The sequence below is a fragment of the Bufo bufo genome, chromosome 4 (assembly GCF_905171765.1).
Source record: "Bufo bufo chromosome 4, aBufBuf1.1, whole genome shotgun sequence".
Taxonomy (NCBI): domain Eukaryota; kingdom Metazoa; phylum Chordata; class Amphibia; order Anura; family Bufonidae; genus Bufo; species Bufo bufo.
In genome coordinates, this window is record NC_053392.1 from 117,868,726 (window position 1) to 117,887,766 (window position 19,041).

Here is a 19,041-nt window from a genome sequence, read left to right on the forward strand (position 1 = left end):
GTAGAAATTATTTGTTCCAAAAACGCTTGTCCCTCTATATACCTGCAGTATCGCAGCAGAACTGCACACAACTGCCGCACAATACAAATGCACTATATTATACTTTCTAACATAGAAAGTATATTATAACACAAGGAAGGCAATCCATTAGAATATACATAAAGATAAAACGTAACCTTTAATAATGTTACTATGAAGGTCCATTCACACGTCCGTAAGTGTTTTGCGGATCCGCAAAACACGGACACCGGCAATGTGCATTCCGCAATTTGCGGACCGAACATCGCCGGCACTATAATAGAAAATGCCTAATCTTGTCTGCAATTGCGGACAAGAATAGGACATGTTCTATTTTTTTGCGGAAACGGAAGCACGGATGCGGAAGTGCGGATGTGGATTCGCAAATGCGGATGCGGACAGCACATTCCGGCCCCATTGAAAATTAATGGGTCTGCACCCGTTCTGCAAAATTGCGGAACGGATGTGCATCCATTTTGCGGACGTGTGAATGGAAAAGATATACCTCAAAATGAAAATAAATTTAATTATTAAAGTTAAGCAAAAAACATAGATGTGGTAGGCAATAACAAGTGCTCGGCGGCACTAAATCAGAAACCATATGTCCTACCACAATCCGGGGGGTTCCAGTGCACATCGATGAATCCCGGAGGGAAAGCAAAAAACATCTATCCCTGGGCTAGATGATGATGTGGTGTTGAAGGACAGGGTGGGCAAAGAACTGTCCCTTATATTGCCCTACAGGGGGGTGCTATTCTGGCCCTGATAGCCTAACCACAGACCACCCGCCCTGATAAGAGCGACCCCGTCCGGAACCTTACCCTATATAAAAATGGCCCTAGTAAGCCCCTAGCCCCTAGGCCCCTGACTTCCAGGTGATCACTATATAGATCTATGTGTTTTTGACTCATTATAAAAGTATATTATAAGTATATCGCACCCCTCTGTGTATCACACCTATACCAGTCCTTAAAAATACTTTTGTGGCCCTATTAGCTAGCGTTTGGTGTCCCTAACAGTCTGTCCCTGCTCCACACAGCAACCTCTCCCTACACTGGCAAAACACTGAATGTAAAATTGCGGCCAGATCAGGTTTATTTATAAGATAGAGGGTATGTCCATGTGCTGAAACATCTCAATTGGCTGTCCTGTACCACCTGATGGATGTATCATGGGTTAAAGTTCTTCACAATGTAAAAGAATATGGCGGGCGCAAATATCTCCATCGCGAATCGCGAACACGCAAAATCCGGCGCGAAAGCACCGCCGGGCGAACCGCAAGGCCATCTCTACTCACCAACCTCTCTAAAGCCATATTGAGACACTTACTTGTTGATTAAGAAAAGTTTTTACTACATCATTGACATTCTCCTCCCGGCTAACGGCACTTAGAAGGGGGTTGCCTTTAAGATTGCATTTTCTATAGTCAGTGACAGGAGCTCGAGAGCCATCAAGACATAATAACTCAAAATCTGTGGATTTTAAATCCTTTGCCCAAAGTGCAGGGTTGTTACCTGGAGGATAAATAATGAAATACATATATTATACATATATTATGTATATATACCCTTTTTCATATGTACAGTGCCATGGAATAATTGGTGTGTACCGCCAATGGAGGCAGACTGTGCAGTTGCTATGGGCCTGTAAGGTTGGGGGTCCTGGCGAGGTTGAACGACCCCGCCCCCTAACTTGCTAGTGTTACAAGCCAGTCTACGCTGAAGCAAGAAGGAAGTATTGTATGGTAAAGCCCAACCTTCGTATTGGCTCCCTGCCTTTAAGCCAGATACAGCTGGCCAATAAGCAGGGAGATGCTCTAATGTTGGCTCTGCTTATTGGCCTGGGAATTTCAGCACCACCATGTCTAGTCTCTGGCTCGGCAGGGGCTGCAGCAGTAGGGAGCTGTGCACTGTGATCTCTCTCTCTCTCTCTCTCTCTATATATATATATATATATATATATATGTATATGGTATATATAGTAATGATAATCCAGTGTCGGCAAACGGTCTTTTCTCCCACTGTTCAAAAACTAAAATCCTTAAAAAAAACAAAAAAGAAGTTTTCTTTGCAGTCTGTTTTCTGACAGATATAACTTTTTATATTGACATCTACAGAGCTGTATGAGGGCTTGTAAAAATGTTTGATCACTTTTTTTTTTTTTTTACTTTTAAATTTTTTCAATGCCATTTTTAGTCCTCTAAGGGGACTTGAACATACAATCTTCTGATTACAGCTTTTCTAGTTTCAAAGTCTTGGGGGGCCTCTGGGTGGGTACTATTTCTATTATGGAGACCAGTCAATATATGTGATGGCTATTGGAGGCTAGAAAACGCTCCTCTTGATTTCTGTGGAATATATGCAAATTATCCTGTCTAACATATGCTGGCATCAGATAGGCTTAGAAAAGCTAATTTGAATATCTTTCCCAGAAACCCAGAGCGGCATTGACTGGCTTACAATACTGTACACGTGTACTCCGCACACTGATTGCCCTGCATAATGAGAGAGAGTACCCCCAATGCATATATATGGTCAACAAACACAGATTAGTATACTGGCCTCTGGTCTACTGTCTCTCTCCTTCTTTCAGGTGCATGTGCAGTAGTTGTCTATGCTGTTCGGGAGGCAGATGCCTTGTACATGCACCAGTAGTGTAGACTACAGTGCATTACAGGAGAGTAAAATTTTCTTACCATCTGTGTTTTTAAATACGTCACTGTTAGACACAAAAGCCACATCTCCTTTCTCCACTAAACACCTAGAGGGAAAACACAAGCAATAGTCAAAATAAATGCAAAACTGTATTACAGCAGTTGTGTCACTTTAGAAAATAGGATTTATTACGTAGAGAAAGTTAATATAAGGCACTTACTAATGTATTATTATTATCCATATAATTGCTTCCTTTGCTTGCTGGATTCATTTTTCCATATCATATTCATTATACACCGCTCGTTTCCATGGTTATGACCACCCTGCAATCCAGCAGAGATGGCTGTGCTTGCACACTATAGGAAAAAGCACCTGCCTAAGTACGCTCCCACTGTCTCAGCCACCAGAGAGGCCGACACTTTTTCCTATAGTGTGCTGCCTAATAAATCACAGACTTTGACATTGCCACAGTCAGGAGATAATGCTGTTACCTATAACTACACAAACCATTCTGACATAATGGCAACAAAGTACAGCCTATAACACAGCATTGTAAAATCATAGATGTTTTGCTATGTGTAAACCGTATATAAAATAAAAGTATAAATACATTATAATATAATAGTCCCTATACCTAAATTCACAATTCTGTCATCTGCCTATGTTGCCCTGTGGACAATTTAATGTTTAGTTAAAGTTGTTTAGTTACAATGTTTAGTTACAGATGTTTAGTTACACTTACTAATGTATTATTATTATCTACGGTATATTGCTTACTTCGCTTGCTAGATTCATTTTTCCATCACGTTATATACTGCTCATTTCCTTGGTTACAACCATCCTGCAATCCAGCAGCAGTGGCCGTTCTTGCACACTATAGGAAAAAGTGCTGGCCTCTCTGGTGGCAGTGAATTTTATGACATAAGACTCATATTGAGAGCAAAACACATAGGAGAAGTTATACACTGCTCATTTCCATGGTTATGACCACCCTGCAATCCAGCAGAGTTGGCTGTGCTTGCACACTATAGGAAAAAGCACCAGCCTATGTGCGCTCCCACTATCTAAGCCACCAGAGAGGCCAACACTTTTTCCTATAGTGTGCAAGAACGGCCACTGCTGCTGGATTGCAGGATGGTTGTAACCAAGGAAATGAGCAGTATATAACGTGATGGAAAAATGAATCCAGCAAGCGAAGTAAGCAATATACCGTAGATAATAATAATACATTAGTAAGTGTAACTAAACATCTGTAACTAAACATTGTAACTAAACAACTTTAACTAAACATGAAATTGTCCACAGGGCAACATAGGCAGATGACAGAATTGTGAATTTAGGTATAGGGACTGATCAAAAGTCCCTGAAACAATAGTGTAGACATTGGGGAAATACCTATTGCTGATACTGTACGAGTGTGGCTTGAATGAGGTGGCTCCACCGTCTGACTTTAATGGTAGCGGTGCTCTGCTATGCTGCACCCAAGCTTTAGTAGAAATTGTATTTGGAATTTAGCAAGCACTCACTTTTCATCTGAATACATGTATATGTATTAAAAAATTAAAAAGTACTTGGTTAAAAGCAATCAATTATTGATAGTGTGGCGACTCCTCAACCCAATTGCAATATCTAATGTTGTGTGGTATTATGCATATATAATTGACTACGTCGTACAATATATATGCGACAGTCCCAGTATTGGAGACACTGTAGTATATTAGCAAACGATAGGGCAACTTGGGTTCAACAATTTAGGTCCGTGATTCCGGAATCAAATGATTAGTCCCCGTATTGCACACGCCACAATATGGTTAATACCATAAGTGAAGTATAACTCCGGTGATATGATGAAAAGTGAGTGCCTGCTGATACTGTACGAGTCTTGTGTATTCCTGACATGTGTGCGTGTCTTTTTTCTGACCTGACAAAGCAGACAGCCACAAAACTGTGCAGCCACCACCCCACTCTTTCTGCTCCTATATGCAGCCATCGTCTACCCCTTGGGTTCCCAAATCTTTATCGTATTACCCCGGTTATATTTTAACCCCCTAACAGTCACATTAAAATTGGAAAAACCCTCCAAAAATGTCACTTTTTTATTGTAGATTTTTAATATGTGTCTGAAGTAAATCTTGTTGGTGCAAAACAAAGGGGACACAATTGCATTGCAGCCTGTGGTATTCTTGAATCATTTTAAAGGGATTCTGTCACCAGGTTTTGGCCTATAGAGATACGGACATGCACGGCTAGATCGCCGCTAGCATGTCCGCAATATACCTGTCCTATAGAGCTGTGTGGTTTTAATTTCTTTAAAAAAGGATTTTATAGATATGTAAATGAGTCTTGAATGTGTCCAAGGGGCTGCACTAACCTTACTTGTGCCCAGCCGTGCCCAGCCACGCCCGCCTGTGAAGGAGCCCCGCACCGCCCATGTCCTCCGAATCTCCTCCTTTCATCAACGATAGATAGCCGTAATCTCGCGATGCGCGAGATCGCGCATGCGCAGTTCTTTCCCTGAGGCTGATGCCAGCACAGGGAAGGAACACTATACCGGCACTGCGCATGCGCGATCTCGCGCACCGCGAGATTACGGCTATCTATCGTTGATGAAAGGAGGAGATTCGGATGCCAAAACATGGTGACAGAATCCCTTTAAGAACATGTAAAACAAGCCCAAGACCACTTTCATAAAGTCAGTATTTGGTCACTATTTCTCATCAGTAACTTTAATTCAATGGCAGGAGTGGGTCGAAAACACAGAATACCCAAATGCTAAGCAAACTAAGCAAAGAAAAACTCTAATAATCCTGTAACCATAACAAAATATCCATTTAATCTTAAAATGTATCTTTTATTGGGTGTAACTACAAACAGGACAAAATAATGGTGGCCAGTCCTGTTATTGTACTGTATATGCTAACGTGTAAATCTTTAAACATGCATAACACTGGTTAGGGTGAGTTTTCACCAGCGTTATAAATTCCGTTATAGGGTTCCGTTATAGCAGAGTTATAACTACATTTTAGGATGGAAAGCAAAATGGAACCCTTTTCAGAGGCATTCAGTTTTGCTCAGTCCCATTTCTATGTCCAAAAATAATGGTTCCGTTTTGTTCCGTTATACATAACGGATGTTGATGTGCATTTCTTCTTTTTCCTCCGGTACCTCCAGAAATTGAGGAAAAATGCAGGCTAGTGGAACAATGTTTTGTGGACAGAAAGGAAAATGCTGCATTCCGGAATAAAACCCTCATCCTACCTGTACAACATGGTGGTGGTAACATCAAAGTTTATGCCTGTTTTGCTGCATCTGGGCCAGGATGGCTTGCCATCATTGATGGAACAATGAATTCTGAATTATACCACCAAATTCTAAAGTAAAATGTCAGGACATTTGTCTGTGATATTCATCTCAAGAGAATGTGCTTTATGCAGCAGCCTTTTCATATAGTGTGCTAGCACGGGCACCACTGCTGGGTTGAAGGGTGGTTATAACCCCTGGATACAAGCAGTGTATATAATGTGATGGAAAAATGAATCAATGTAGCAAAGGAAGCAATATGGACAATCACAATACATTAGTAAGTGCCTTGTTTTAAATTTCTCTACATGATAAATGCCATTTTCTGAATTAAGACAACCCCTTTAATGCTATAGAAATCTTGTGGAAGGACCTGAAGCAGACAGAGATGAAGCTGTTTTGTATGGTGGAATGGAATTTTTTACTCATTTGTTTGATTTGGTTATCTTTATTTAAATTTAGGACTAGTAGTGTTCTGTCTAGCAGGGTTAGAAAATCATTATAGTCTTCTGCCACAATCACGGTAATTCAGAAGTGTTTAGTGTGGTTATAGCACTATCTAGCGGTGATAAATTGTATTACACTTTGTTTTCTTGTTACAAGACTATTGCATTGTAGGTTATTGCATGGCATCCTGGGAAAGAGAAGTCTCCAGTTTCCAGGATCTCAGAGCTGTCCTATGCATGTCTCGTTCTCAAATTACACTATCCTTGCAAAAGCATATCTGGTGAGAAATCTACCTCTGTTTCAGGGATATTATGTTATGCAGAGCTGTTCAGTCAGTTTGTAATTGTTACTCAGGGAGTTATGACTGTTAGATAGGTGTGCAATATTATGTATAGGCAGACATTTTACCATGTGCCTTCATTGTTAATGTAATGTTATAGTACATGCAATCTTATACTTAATACTTATACATGCTATTTGTATTCTTGTAGTTTTACCACATATACAATCTCTCACTCATGCGCACCGCGCAGAGAGTGCAACCTATTGACCAATAAACAAGTTGGACTACCAAGAAAAGTCCTCTTGTTTGGAAGACAGGAATGGCTTATGCTGTATGTCAGACTGCACACCGTGTGAACGTGTAAGAAGACAGAACAAGTAGTTTTAAGTCAAACTTATGCAGAAAAATAGAAATTCTTAAAGAGCGGTTACTTTCAAGAACCATTCTTTGGGAATTTATATCTGTTGATGATAGGCTTTTAAAAACTTACTCGAGTAGATAATTCAGATGTAACACAAATGTAACACAGCCTAACCCCTTCATTTACTGCAATAGTACGTCACAGCGGGAAGTGACTTCCCGTAAATTAATGTGCTATTACGTCATGATGATCAGGCGGGCACAGGAGCTGAGCACGCCCGATTAATGCAGGGGCCCTGCTTTGACTTGGTACCCTGCTGTATCCACCCCTTATATGCAGCAATCAATGCTGACCACGGCATATACAGTAGGAGGTTCAAAGAGGCAGGGATCTCCCTGTTCTCTTCATTGGCCCCCCATGCTGCGATGACAGGGGGCTGTCTTGGTAATCTCAGGCCTCACAAAGGTCTCTGGCGTCTGCTATTTACAGAAGCCTATGAAACCCAGCCACCAGGCTGGATCTCCTAAGCAACTGCCAGTGTGAAACTGACAGTATCAATGTAGTACAATACAGCATGTATTCTACTGCATTGAAACGGATCAGATGTTGAAAAGTTGAATAATAAAAACTGAAAAAAGAATAATAAAAAACTTATAGCAATAAAAAATTAAAAGTTTCCAGTAAAAAAAAGTGCCCCTTTCTCCTCATCAAGCTATTTTTAATAAAAATTAATAAATAAAAAACACCCTCTATAAAAATATCAAATGATTTATCAGGTGGACGCAGTAGAAAAAAAAAAAGTAAAAATGGTGCTATTTTTTTGTCACCTTGCCTCACAGCGATCTAAAAGTAACCAGAAATTCGCTCATCCCTAGTGAACTCCGTAAAAAACAAAGAATAAAAACTGTGGCAGAACAGCCATTTTGTTCACCTTGCCTCACAAAAGATGTTATATTGAGCGATCAATAAATCATATATACTCAAAAATAGTACCATCATCTTATCCTGCAAAAAACAAGTCCTCACACAAGACCATCTCCAGAAAAATGTAAAAAATATGGCTTCCAGTACATGGCAATTCAAAAACATGATTTGTTTTTCAAAAATGCTTTGAGTAAATGTGGTAAAACATAAAAAACATATATAAAATAAATATATCTCTGGCACTAGGGGGGCACAGAGAGGACATAATTATAGTGAGGGGCCAAAAGGAGGACATAACTACTGTGAATAGGCACAAAGGTGGGCATAACTACTGTGAAGGGGCCACAAGTTGTCCATAACTACTGTGAAAGGTCACAAAGGTGTGCACATCTACTGTGAAGGGGTTACAAGGAGGACATAACTACTGAGGAGGCACAATGTGGGCAAAACCAAAGTGGGGGCGCAATGTGGACAATTCTGCAGTGAAGGAGGCCCAATGTGGGCATTAGTACTGTGAGGGGGCACAATGTAGGCATAATTACTGTGAATGATGCACAATATGGGCATTAGTACTGTTTGGTAGCAGTAAGGGGAAATGCCCTAGATTACCCTGTTATACATTGGGATAGCTCGCTCTTACAGGGCTGCACAGCGCTCCCTGCTAGGTATTTGACATGGACAGTTACCATCCTATCCTTGTGCGATTATTCTTTTAGCTTTATCTCCACAGGGACCTTGTTCCGGATCCACCGGACATAACGCAGATGCGAGCAAAACCATGGATGCAGTAGGACCAGTTAGTTGTTTAATTTATTGCAAGGTGTATTGGTACCACAGTGTTACCTAGATGGTGATACCTGATAGATTTTATTAGCTGGGACTGAGTGAGTATAATTATGCACTGGGCAGAGTTAGAGGAGCAGCTTAGTGTTAAAAAAAAGTGCTGCTTAACTTTTCTCCCTTTGTGTTCACAGCAATTCCGCCGCCCCAATCATTGAACCCCTCAAGTGCCATGTTCATCGCTGAGTGCGGCATCTGACATTAAAAATTGAGGCCTTTCAGGGTTAAAAAAGAAAAACAAAACATACCTTATGCATTTGCTCGCGAAGAGAACGTCATGGCCATCTTGATTAAAGAAACCGCACAAAATCTCGAGCGGTGATGTGATGATGTCATCACATCATCAAGCTGACTGGGCGTGGTGACGATCATTACTGATGATGTCACCGTGCTTGGCCAGCGCCCTGACGTGGTGATGCCACACGTCACCCTGCACGAGCTTTTGAGAAGTTTCTTCCATCAAGATGAGTACAATGGCTTCTCTGCGAGCAAATGGATGAGGTGAGTATGTATTAGTTTTTTACCACCATTTCAGGAAAAATAGATTAGTTACCACAAAGAGCAAGGAAATTCAGCATTGTGGCAAATTGAATTTTTCCAAAATTCAGATCGAAGTCAATTCATTTGACTTCGATGGGGTCAACAATACTCACTACACCCATTACAAAATTTTGTGAGGGTGTAGTTTCTAAGATGGAGTCACTTATTGGGGGTTTCTTTTTTATTTAAGCTCAGAGCCTCTGAAGTTGTCAGCCAGTGCTGTATAAATCAACAAACTAGGCTTGAAATGCACATGGTGCTCTTTCTCTTCTGAGCCCTGTGGTTTGCCCATACAGCAGTTTATGACATATTAGAAAAATGGTGCTCTTTCTCTTCTGAGTCCTGTGATTTGCCATAGAGCAGTTTATGACAACATATTAGAAGAATTCAGGTGAAAATTAGTAACAAATTGTGTGTCATTTTGTTCCCGTTACCATTGTAAAAATGAAATCTTTGGCCTAAAGGGACATTTTCTTGTAAAATATGTAATTTTTCAATTTCACGACCAAGTGTTTGTAAAATTTATGAAACACCTGCTAGGCCAATGTGCTCATTACAACCCTTGAAACATTCCTTGAGGGGTGTAGTTTCCAGAATGGGGTCACTTTTGGGGGTTTCTAATGTAGAGATGCATTAGAGGGTCTTTAAATGTGACAGGACACCTGATAATTATCCCAAGTGAAATCTTCCCTCCAAAATCCATATGGGGCTCCTTCCCTTCTGAGCTTTGCCATGTGCCCATGCAGCAGTTTAAAATGCATTAACAAAGTTTGTAAAATCCGATTTAATAACTTGGGAGATGTGGTTACTAAAATGGGGCCATTTATGGATGATTTCTATTATATAAGCCTCTCAAAGTGACTTCACAACTGAATTGATCCTTTAAAAAGTGGATTCAGGAAATTTTCTAACACCCTAAAAAAATAAAATTACATTTACAAAATGATGCTAACATAAATCATACATATGGGGAATATAAAGTAATAACTATTTTATCATAAAAACAGAGAAATTCAAATTTAGAAAGTTGCCAATTAGAAAGTTGCTAATTTTTCCACATTTTGGGTAACTTTTGTACTTTTTTTTGCAAATAAAGTTGAAACATATTGACTCAAATTTACTTATAGCATGAAGTACAACGTCTCATCAGAAAATAATTTCAAAATGGTTTGGATAAATAAAAGCATTATTACCACATAAAGTGACACATGTCAGATTTGCAAAAAATTATCTGGTCAGGAAGGTGAAAACTGGCCCAGGGTATAAGTGGTAAAGGGATTCTCGGGACTATTTATAAGAACAGTTCTTTCTAGGGCACTGTGGGAGGAAGATTGTTAGGTTAATACCAGTTCCTCACTCCGCCGATGCCACCTTACCCACTGTGCTCACAACAGCAGTGAGTTTTTTTGCTAGGGGTTGCAGCTAAATAGGAAAATAAGCACACACATACAGTCAGGACCTGGGAGGAAATGTCTGCAGTCTGTGTGAGTGCAGTGGGGACAGTGGCATAGGCAGACTGAGGAATTGGTAAATATTACCCTTCCAAAGGCCCCTATAAAGAACTATTTTTTATTTAAAAAAATCCCTTAAACAAGTAGAAAGACCAAAAAGTTAAAAGCTGTGGACACCTTTGAACACCTTTGATTTCATTGCATTAACTTTTACAAATAAAAATTAATGGTTTTTATTTATATAATTTTCTATCATTTGGCTTCAGCATCTTGAATCTAATACAGTAAACTGCTTGATCCCCAATACTAAACTAAGCCTCAATCCTATTTGATTTAAAGAGAACATGTCAGCAGGATTAATCCTATTAAACTATGCATACTGTCTGGTAGAGTTGATCTAGCTCATCACAATCATAGCTGTTTTGTGAAAATCGGTTGCAGCATTTACAACAATAAAAGTCCTGTAGTCTTTATGCAAATAATGAGGGTTTCAGGGAACTGAGGGGTGAGGCTTACTTCCCCATTTTTCCAGTGCTGGCCACGCCCCTCAGTTCCCAGAAAGCCCTCATTTTTAGGAAATATATATACATATATAACTCCATGCAATGCAATAAAAAATTGATTGATGGGGGTCCTGTTCCCCCAAATGAACGGAAAGACAGATCGCACATGCCGCTGCCACTCCATTCATCTCTATGGGACTGCAGGAAATAGTTCAGGGCTTTACTTGATTATCTCTGGCAGTCCTACAGAGAAAATGTTTTATTGCCTATAATGCACAACCGACAATCAACCTTCTATAGGCAATAAAATAACGAGAGACAAAGAGTTGGTACAGTCTCACTATTTTACCTGATGGCCCCTGCACTACCGTAATAAGCCTCTTCGTCACTTGGGGAGCATTGTGTTTGTGCTTGGGTGTTTTGTGGATCCCCAATACACAGATTGCAGAGATTGGAATCAATGGCTGATCCAGGAGCACAGCTCTGACTGAAGTAGGACCCTGTTCGGTACAGATAAAGATTTAAACATTATTAACTTATTTTCAGATCAGGGCTACAACTAGCCATTCAAAGATTAATGAGTCATCTATCAAAACAGGGACTGGACAATATTCAGACTAAAGAACTAGTATGTGCATGATATTCTACTGTATGTAGCTGGAGGAGCATGTACAGATTACTGTTATCATCACTTTATAGTTCACAGTAGACACTGTTTAAATTTTTTCCAATTTGCCTAAAAATTTAAACTGTCCTTGATTTCTGAAGTTTACTAAATAAAATAAAGTACAGTTGCAATAAAAATTAAAGAAGCACTCCAGGATTTTTTTTATTTTTTGCTTAGATAGTGCTTATATACTATAGTTGTCAATGTTGTGATGTCTGCTATACTGAACCGTTATACAAAACTGGGATCGGTATAAGACAAGGGTGCCAATTGGTATTGACATAGATGTGAGCTACTTTTCGTTATAATTTCACAAGGATACTTAAGTGTTTAGACACTTGTATATAAAAATGGCTCCAAATTTATATTATATCCCATCTTGATTGAAGATCTTGGCCGAAATTCCATGCGTGGTGACGTATGACGTCACTATGCCCGCCGTCATGAGGATGTAATCTTGCGCTGCGCGAGATTTCGCGCCACATCTTCAAGCAAGATGGTGATGGCTGGCCCATTGCGAGCAAATGGAGGTGGTAAGTTTGATAATAAAATAAAATGTAATGTTCATTTTACACAGTTTTTACATTCAGATGTCGCTGTCATGTTTGAACGCAGCATCTGAGGGGTACAATGATGGGGGGACGGCGCCATCGCAGCTCCCTGTCATTGCACCTGCTACTTACAAAAAATGCGCTTGGTGACAAAGTAGTTTGTCATGAAGCAAAAATTTTTATTCGGTGAATCAGCCGAATCAAACTTTTCAAAAATTCGCTCATCTCTTGTGATGATGTCATCTTGTAGTTCACATGGAACGACTAATGGGAGATCCTTCACTGCTGTCTACACCTTAGCGCAAGCTCTATGCTGGTGGTCAGACTTGTGGTCTCACGACCAAATTCCCATAATGAAAAGGTTTACAAGGTAAGGATGTCACTGAGTTAGGTTGTAACAAATTACACTGCTAGAATATTGATGCTGAATTAGCAATTTATGTAAAATAAACAAAATGGAGTGCTTCTTTAAGTGAACTCTTTGGAATTACACAGATTTCTGCATTTCTAATAAAATACATACATACCAACTTTCTACATTTAAGGGCATTTCTTCATTTGGGGCATTTAAGCAACACTCAATCCAGCGCCATTTCACAGGGCAATTATCAGGAGCAAGCATTCAGAGAAAAGCTCCTTCCCTATAATTACTATGATTGTCGGCCCATGTGAAGTCACATTTATAGGCAACTCACAACAATCTAACTAAACTAATAACACACAAACAGATGTACCATTCATGTCTTTTATTGTGCACATTGAGTAAACATTTTGCAGGAGAATATAAGGACGTCAGTCCATGACCTCAGACTCATGAGGTGCTGAGTGGCAATAACCTAAAGTACACAATGTAATTCAACTAAAGGATGGTTGAAAAAAACATTAGTGAAGTGGTCAAGTTAGAGACTCCTGACCTTAACCCTTGTACCCTATTGACACAAAGATAAACTGCAAGATGAACTGAAACACATTTGCAGGATGAACAGTCCAAATTTCCTCCTCAATGTTGTGCAAATCTTAATGCCTTATTACACCAGAAGATAATGGTGAAGATCATCACTAACAAGCATTCGTATGAACTTTTTTTTTTTTTTTTAATCCAGCAAACCCCCCTTTAACACATAGGGTACCAGCGCTGTATATGTACGGTGCTGGGAAGTGTGTCTGAAATCCCAGCGCTGTACAGCTATGGCATGCTGAATGGGTGGGCGCAGGAGCTGCGCCCGCCCAATCAGCTGCAGGGGTCCGGCAGTCACTGATAGCCGGAACCCTGCTGTATGTACCTGCAACGGTGAAAACATTAACACTCGCAATGCCACGGTCAGAGCTGACAGCAGCATGTGCAGTATCCTGACAGGTCCCTGCATTGTACAGGGAATTAGACCCCCAAATGTTGGAGTCCCAGAGTGGGACAAAAAAAGTAAAAAAAAGTTTAAAAAAAAAGTTTTACACAAACTTTATATATCTATAAAAATATCACATGATCCACCCCGTCAAGTGTGTGCCGTAAAAAAAAAAAAAAACTGTTCCAAAACTCTTTTTCTTGTCACCTTGACTCACAAAAGTGTAATACCAAGCTGTCAAAAAGGCATATGTAGCCCAAAATGGTACCACTCAAACCGTCATCTCATCCCGCAAAAAATGAGACCCCCCTACCTAAGACAATTGTCAAAAAAATAAAATAAATATTCCTCTCAGAAAATGGCAACAGAAAAACAAGATTTTATTCTTTTTAAAAATGTTTTTACTGTGTAAAACTTAACAAAGATAAAAATAATAGACACATTGGGTATTGATGCATGCATAACAACCTCCTCTATAAAAATATAACATGATATGCCCCCTCAGGTGACAAAATAGTATTTTTTGTGTCACCTTGCCTCATAAAAAGTGCAATACCAAGCAATCAAAAAGGTGTATGTAGCCCAGAATGGTACCAATCAAACCGTCATCTCATCCCGCAAAAAATGAGCCCCTACCTAAGACAATCGTCCAAAAAAAGAAATATATATATATATGGCTCCCAGAAAATGGCAACAAAAAAACAAGATTTTATTCTGTTCAAAAATGCTTTTACTGTGTAAAACTTAACAAAAATAAAAATGATAGACATATTGTTTATCTCCGCATTCGTAACAACCTGCTCTATAAAAATATCACATGAGATGCCCCCTCAGGTGAATGCTGTAAAAAACATAAAAAATTACTATGCCAAAACAGCCATTTTTTTGTCACCTTGCCTCACAAAAAGTGTAACACCAAGCGATCAAAAAGTCTTATGTACCCCAAACTGGTACCAAACAAACCGTCATCTTATCACACAAAAAATTTGACCCCTACCTAAGACAATAGCCCAAAAAAATATAAAAAAATATGGCTCTCAGAAAGTGGCAACGCAAAAACAAGATTTTATGATATTCAAAAATGCTTTCACTTTGTAAAACTTAACAAAAATAAAAATGATAGACATATTATGTATCGCCCGCCTCTGTAACAACCTTCTCTATAAAAATATCAGATGATATGCCCCCTCAGGTGAATGCTGTAAAAAAAATATTTAAGAAACTGTGCCAAAACAGCCATTTTTTGTCACCCTGTCTCGCAAAAAGTGTAATACCAAGCGATCAAAAAGTCTTATGCACTCCAAAATGACACCAATGAAAATGTTACCTCATCCCGTTAAAAAAAATGAACCCCCACATAAGACAATCACTCAAAAAATAAAAACCAATGGCACCCGTAATCCAATCGATCAAAATCTGCGCTGCAAAAGCCTTATGGCGCTCCTTCCGTTCTGAATCCTGCTATGTGCCCCCCCAGCAGTTTACCACTGCACATGGGGTGTTGCCGTATTCACGAGAAAATTAGTAACAAATTATGGGGTGCTTTTTCTCTTGTTACCCCTTGTGAAAAATGAAAAACTTGGGGCTAAAGCTACATTTTATCGGAAGAAATTAAACTTTCCAAATTCCGTAAAACGCTTAGAGGGTCAAAGTGCTCAGTCAGTACCCCCGTTAATATATTCTTTAAGGGGTGTAGTTTCCAAAATGGGGTCACTTTGTTACAGTTTCCACTGTAGGGGTATGTTAGAGTCTCTTCAAATATAAAATGGAGCCTAAAAACCATTCTAGCAAAATCTGCCTCCAAAATCCATATGGTACTTCTTTCCTTCTGACCACTGCCATCTGCCCATAGAGCAGTTTACCACCATATATGGGGTATTTATGTAAACTACAGAATCAGAGTAATATATATTGTGGTTTATTTTGCTGTTAACCCTTGCTGTGTTGCAAGAAAAAAATTATTAACATAAAAAAATCTAACAAAAAAATAAAATCTTGAAATTGCTCCTCCATTTTCCATTCATTCTTGTGGAACACCTCAAGGGTTAACAAAGTTTGTAACATCAGTTTTGAAAAATTTGAGGGGTGTAAATTCTAAAATGGGGTCATTTATGGGTGGTTTCCATTACATAAGCCCCTCAAAATCACTTTATAACTGAAATGGTGCTTAAAAAATGGTTTTGGAAATTTTGTTGAAAATTTGAAAAATTGCTTCTAAAATTCTAAGCCTTCTAATGTCCTAAAAAAATAAAATGACATTATGCCAAAATAATACCAAATTATGCCAACATAAAGCAAACATATGGAGAATGTCGATTGATAACTATTTTATGAGGTATTAATATCTGTCTTAAAAGTAGAGAAATTCAAATTTTTAAAACTTAGAATTTTTCCCATTTTTGGTAAATTTTGGATAATTTTTATAAATAAAGTTGAAATATATCAACTCAGATTTACCACTGTCATGATGTACAATATGTCACGAGAAAACAATCTCAGAATGGCTTGGATAAGTGAAAGCGTTCCAAAGTTATTACCACATAAATTGACACATGTCAGATTTGCTGGGATTCAAGGTGAAAAGTAGCTTGGTACTGAAAGGATTAAGGAGATAATATTGTGCACATTGAGGGAGATGTATCAAAACTTGGGCAGAGGAACAGTGGAGTAGCTTCCCACGACAACCAACAAGGCTCTCTTTTCATTTTCTAAAGGGTGTCAGAAAAATGATATCCTTGTGCAACTACTCCACATTTCTTCTGATAAATCCCCAGCGTTGTATTATAATGCAATATTACTGAATAATACTCTACTCACCAATGTCACAATTCTTAGTCTGTTTACTAATTTGGCTCACAGGGACCATCCATCCAGTCCAATGACCAACACCAGTGTGACAGGACTTTTTGTCTTTAAGATTGTTCCATGTGATGTCTTTGTCGCTCTTCTTTACTAAGGCTACAGTGTAGGTTACACCAAAATCTAGACCAAACAAAGCATTACACAGTAAATATAGGACACCTGTCAATTAACTAAATCACAAAACAGTTTTTATATCAATGGTAGAGATAACCGAATTGATTTGGAATTCATCCTGAATTTCTTTCTCCTCTTTTATATGAGAAAGAGACCAAATTGAAGGACAACTGAGTGTTTCACACCACCAGGTTTCGTTTAGCTATCTGTACTGCTCTGGAGCAAGGGTACTTTGTACTATGGACTGGTCATATTGCTGCAAAGCCACCAACTCCCTGCTTTGTTGTATTAGGGTTAACTTGCACTGTGATTTATGCTGTTGTATGCACTTATCCTGTTCATTTGCACTGCTGTTGCACTATATCTGCAATGCACTGTTAATGCACAGCCAGCCAATACAGGGAGCATGTGACTTTGTACCTATGCACTGAAAAGTTAGAAATCGTCCCCTGTTACTATAAGGAACTATGCTAAGTTTTGGAGGGAAAAGTACAGACAGTGTGACCTTTTCATTGTCTGGTTTGTTTATGTCTGAAGATGTGTTTATTTCTGGAAAAACTGCTTATTCATTCTCATAGACTTGCATTGAAATGCTATACAAGTCTATGACAGACTGAAATTGTTACAATGTTTCTGTTTAGGCTGTGACTATTCACTCCACTCTTCCCACTAGAATGTTCTAGTTCAGCTAGAAACTGTATATAAGGAGCACAGTTAGAACCCCTAGTAGTCTGCAAACAGAACCAGTTTTTTTTTTTAGCAGAGACTTGGATGCAAATTCTGAGAAACAGACCCTGGGTCATCAGCTCTCTAATCAGGGAGCCAGCCACAGACCCTGGGCCTTAGATCCTGAGCCACAAACCCTGAGAGGTCTTTGTAAGGGCCCAACGATATGCAAATGAGAAACTGTACATCTTAGACACCAATAAAGGCCTCTTAGCTAGCTAAGCCAATTTTTTCTGCTCAAGGTTAATCACCCAGAAAGAACTGTGTGCAGATGAGATGCTGGCATGCTTTAGTCATACTTTAAAGCCTGTTTAAAAGGCTAAGTATTGACTTTGGATAGCTAGGCTAGGCTACGCCTCGTCGTCTGAGCCATTCACTTTTGATTTTCATTTGGAATAAAAACTGATTTGCATGTCTCCTTCCCAGGGGGATGTTATGTGTGTCTATTCTGTCTCTCTCGTTGAGTTAATTTGTACCTGAATTGAATTAAAAAATAGTGAATTGGAGACAAAATTAATTTTCAAATTTACTCATCTCTAATGGAAGGGTCTTGGACAGCAGATATCTTCTTGCATCCTCCCATAGCCTCCCATAATTAAACTACTTTACAATGAGAATAGTCCTTACTAATATAGTCATATAAATGGGCAGTTAGTTAACTCCACCAAGACTTCTCAACATTCTCATCGAAACAGATTACACATAGAAGGTGAAGCCTGATCACTGTCTGTGTTGGATATCTGAGCCTGCAACTCCTTCACATCAGCACAGAGAGACCACAGTTACATCACCATTCTAGCTTTAAAAAGAAAGGCAGAGAAAGAACCTGGGACACTCCAGGAACCCCTAAATCTTCAAAAACGCAGTGACATACAGAAATGTTGAAATTAGAGGTGAGCGAATTTCTCAAACATTCAATTCGGTCTATTTGCCGAATTTTTTTTAAAAAAATTGTTCGATCCGAATTTATTCGCGGCAAATCGTGTTAAAAACCGGCTATTTCCCTGCTGCAGAGAGCCTTTATAGTGGTGTAGAACATTGTGCCTTGCAGTAACACGCATAGGGAGTCTGCTGTGGTAGTGAAACAATACTGTGAGTCAGTATGACATGCAGATGATAGGCTTTGCTCTTAGAATCACTGCACACTTCATCGTCACTTCGAGAATTCGCGAATATCTAGATATAGTGCTATATATTCGTATTCGCGAATCAGGGTGGATTAAATCATAGTTTTCTACCTAAAGACTAATTCTTGCTGGTATAACTTATAATATGCAAGTAGATGAAGATTTTTAGAATAACAACTTTTCATATTAGTTTGATTAGGTTGATTGTGTATTCATAGGTTTGTAGAAGTTAGGATTAAGGTCTTTTTCTCAACTCTGTTCATGTTATAACATTTTTGCTGTGAAGAAGAGGTATGTGATCTCTGCTGAGTCAAATTCAGTTTTGAGAAC

General features: G+C 39.1%; 1 protein-coding gene across 39 annotated transcripts in view; it reads right to left on the bottom strand.

The window, feature by feature from the left end:
- The window catches only part of LOC120997603 (saxiphilin-like), a 390,951-nt gene that overhangs the window by 268,700 nt on the left and 103,210 nt on the right, over positions 1-19,041 (bottom strand). The window contains exons 16-19 of one of the 39 annotated variants that reach the window (XM_040427747.1): positions 16,700-16,864; positions 11,671-11,821; positions 2,714-2,778; positions 1,348-1,532 (exon numbers count right to left, since the gene is read on the bottom strand). The exons of the other annotated variants lie outside the window; for them this stretch is intronic. Of the exons in view, the coding sequence (XP_040283681.1) occupies positions 1,348-1,532; positions 2,714-2,778; positions 11,671-11,821; positions 16,700-16,864 (566 nt within the window). The remainder of the gene's footprint in view (positions 1-1,347; positions 1,533-2,713; positions 2,779-11,670; positions 11,822-16,699; positions 16,865-19,041) is intronic. 39 annotated transcript variants of the gene reach the window in all.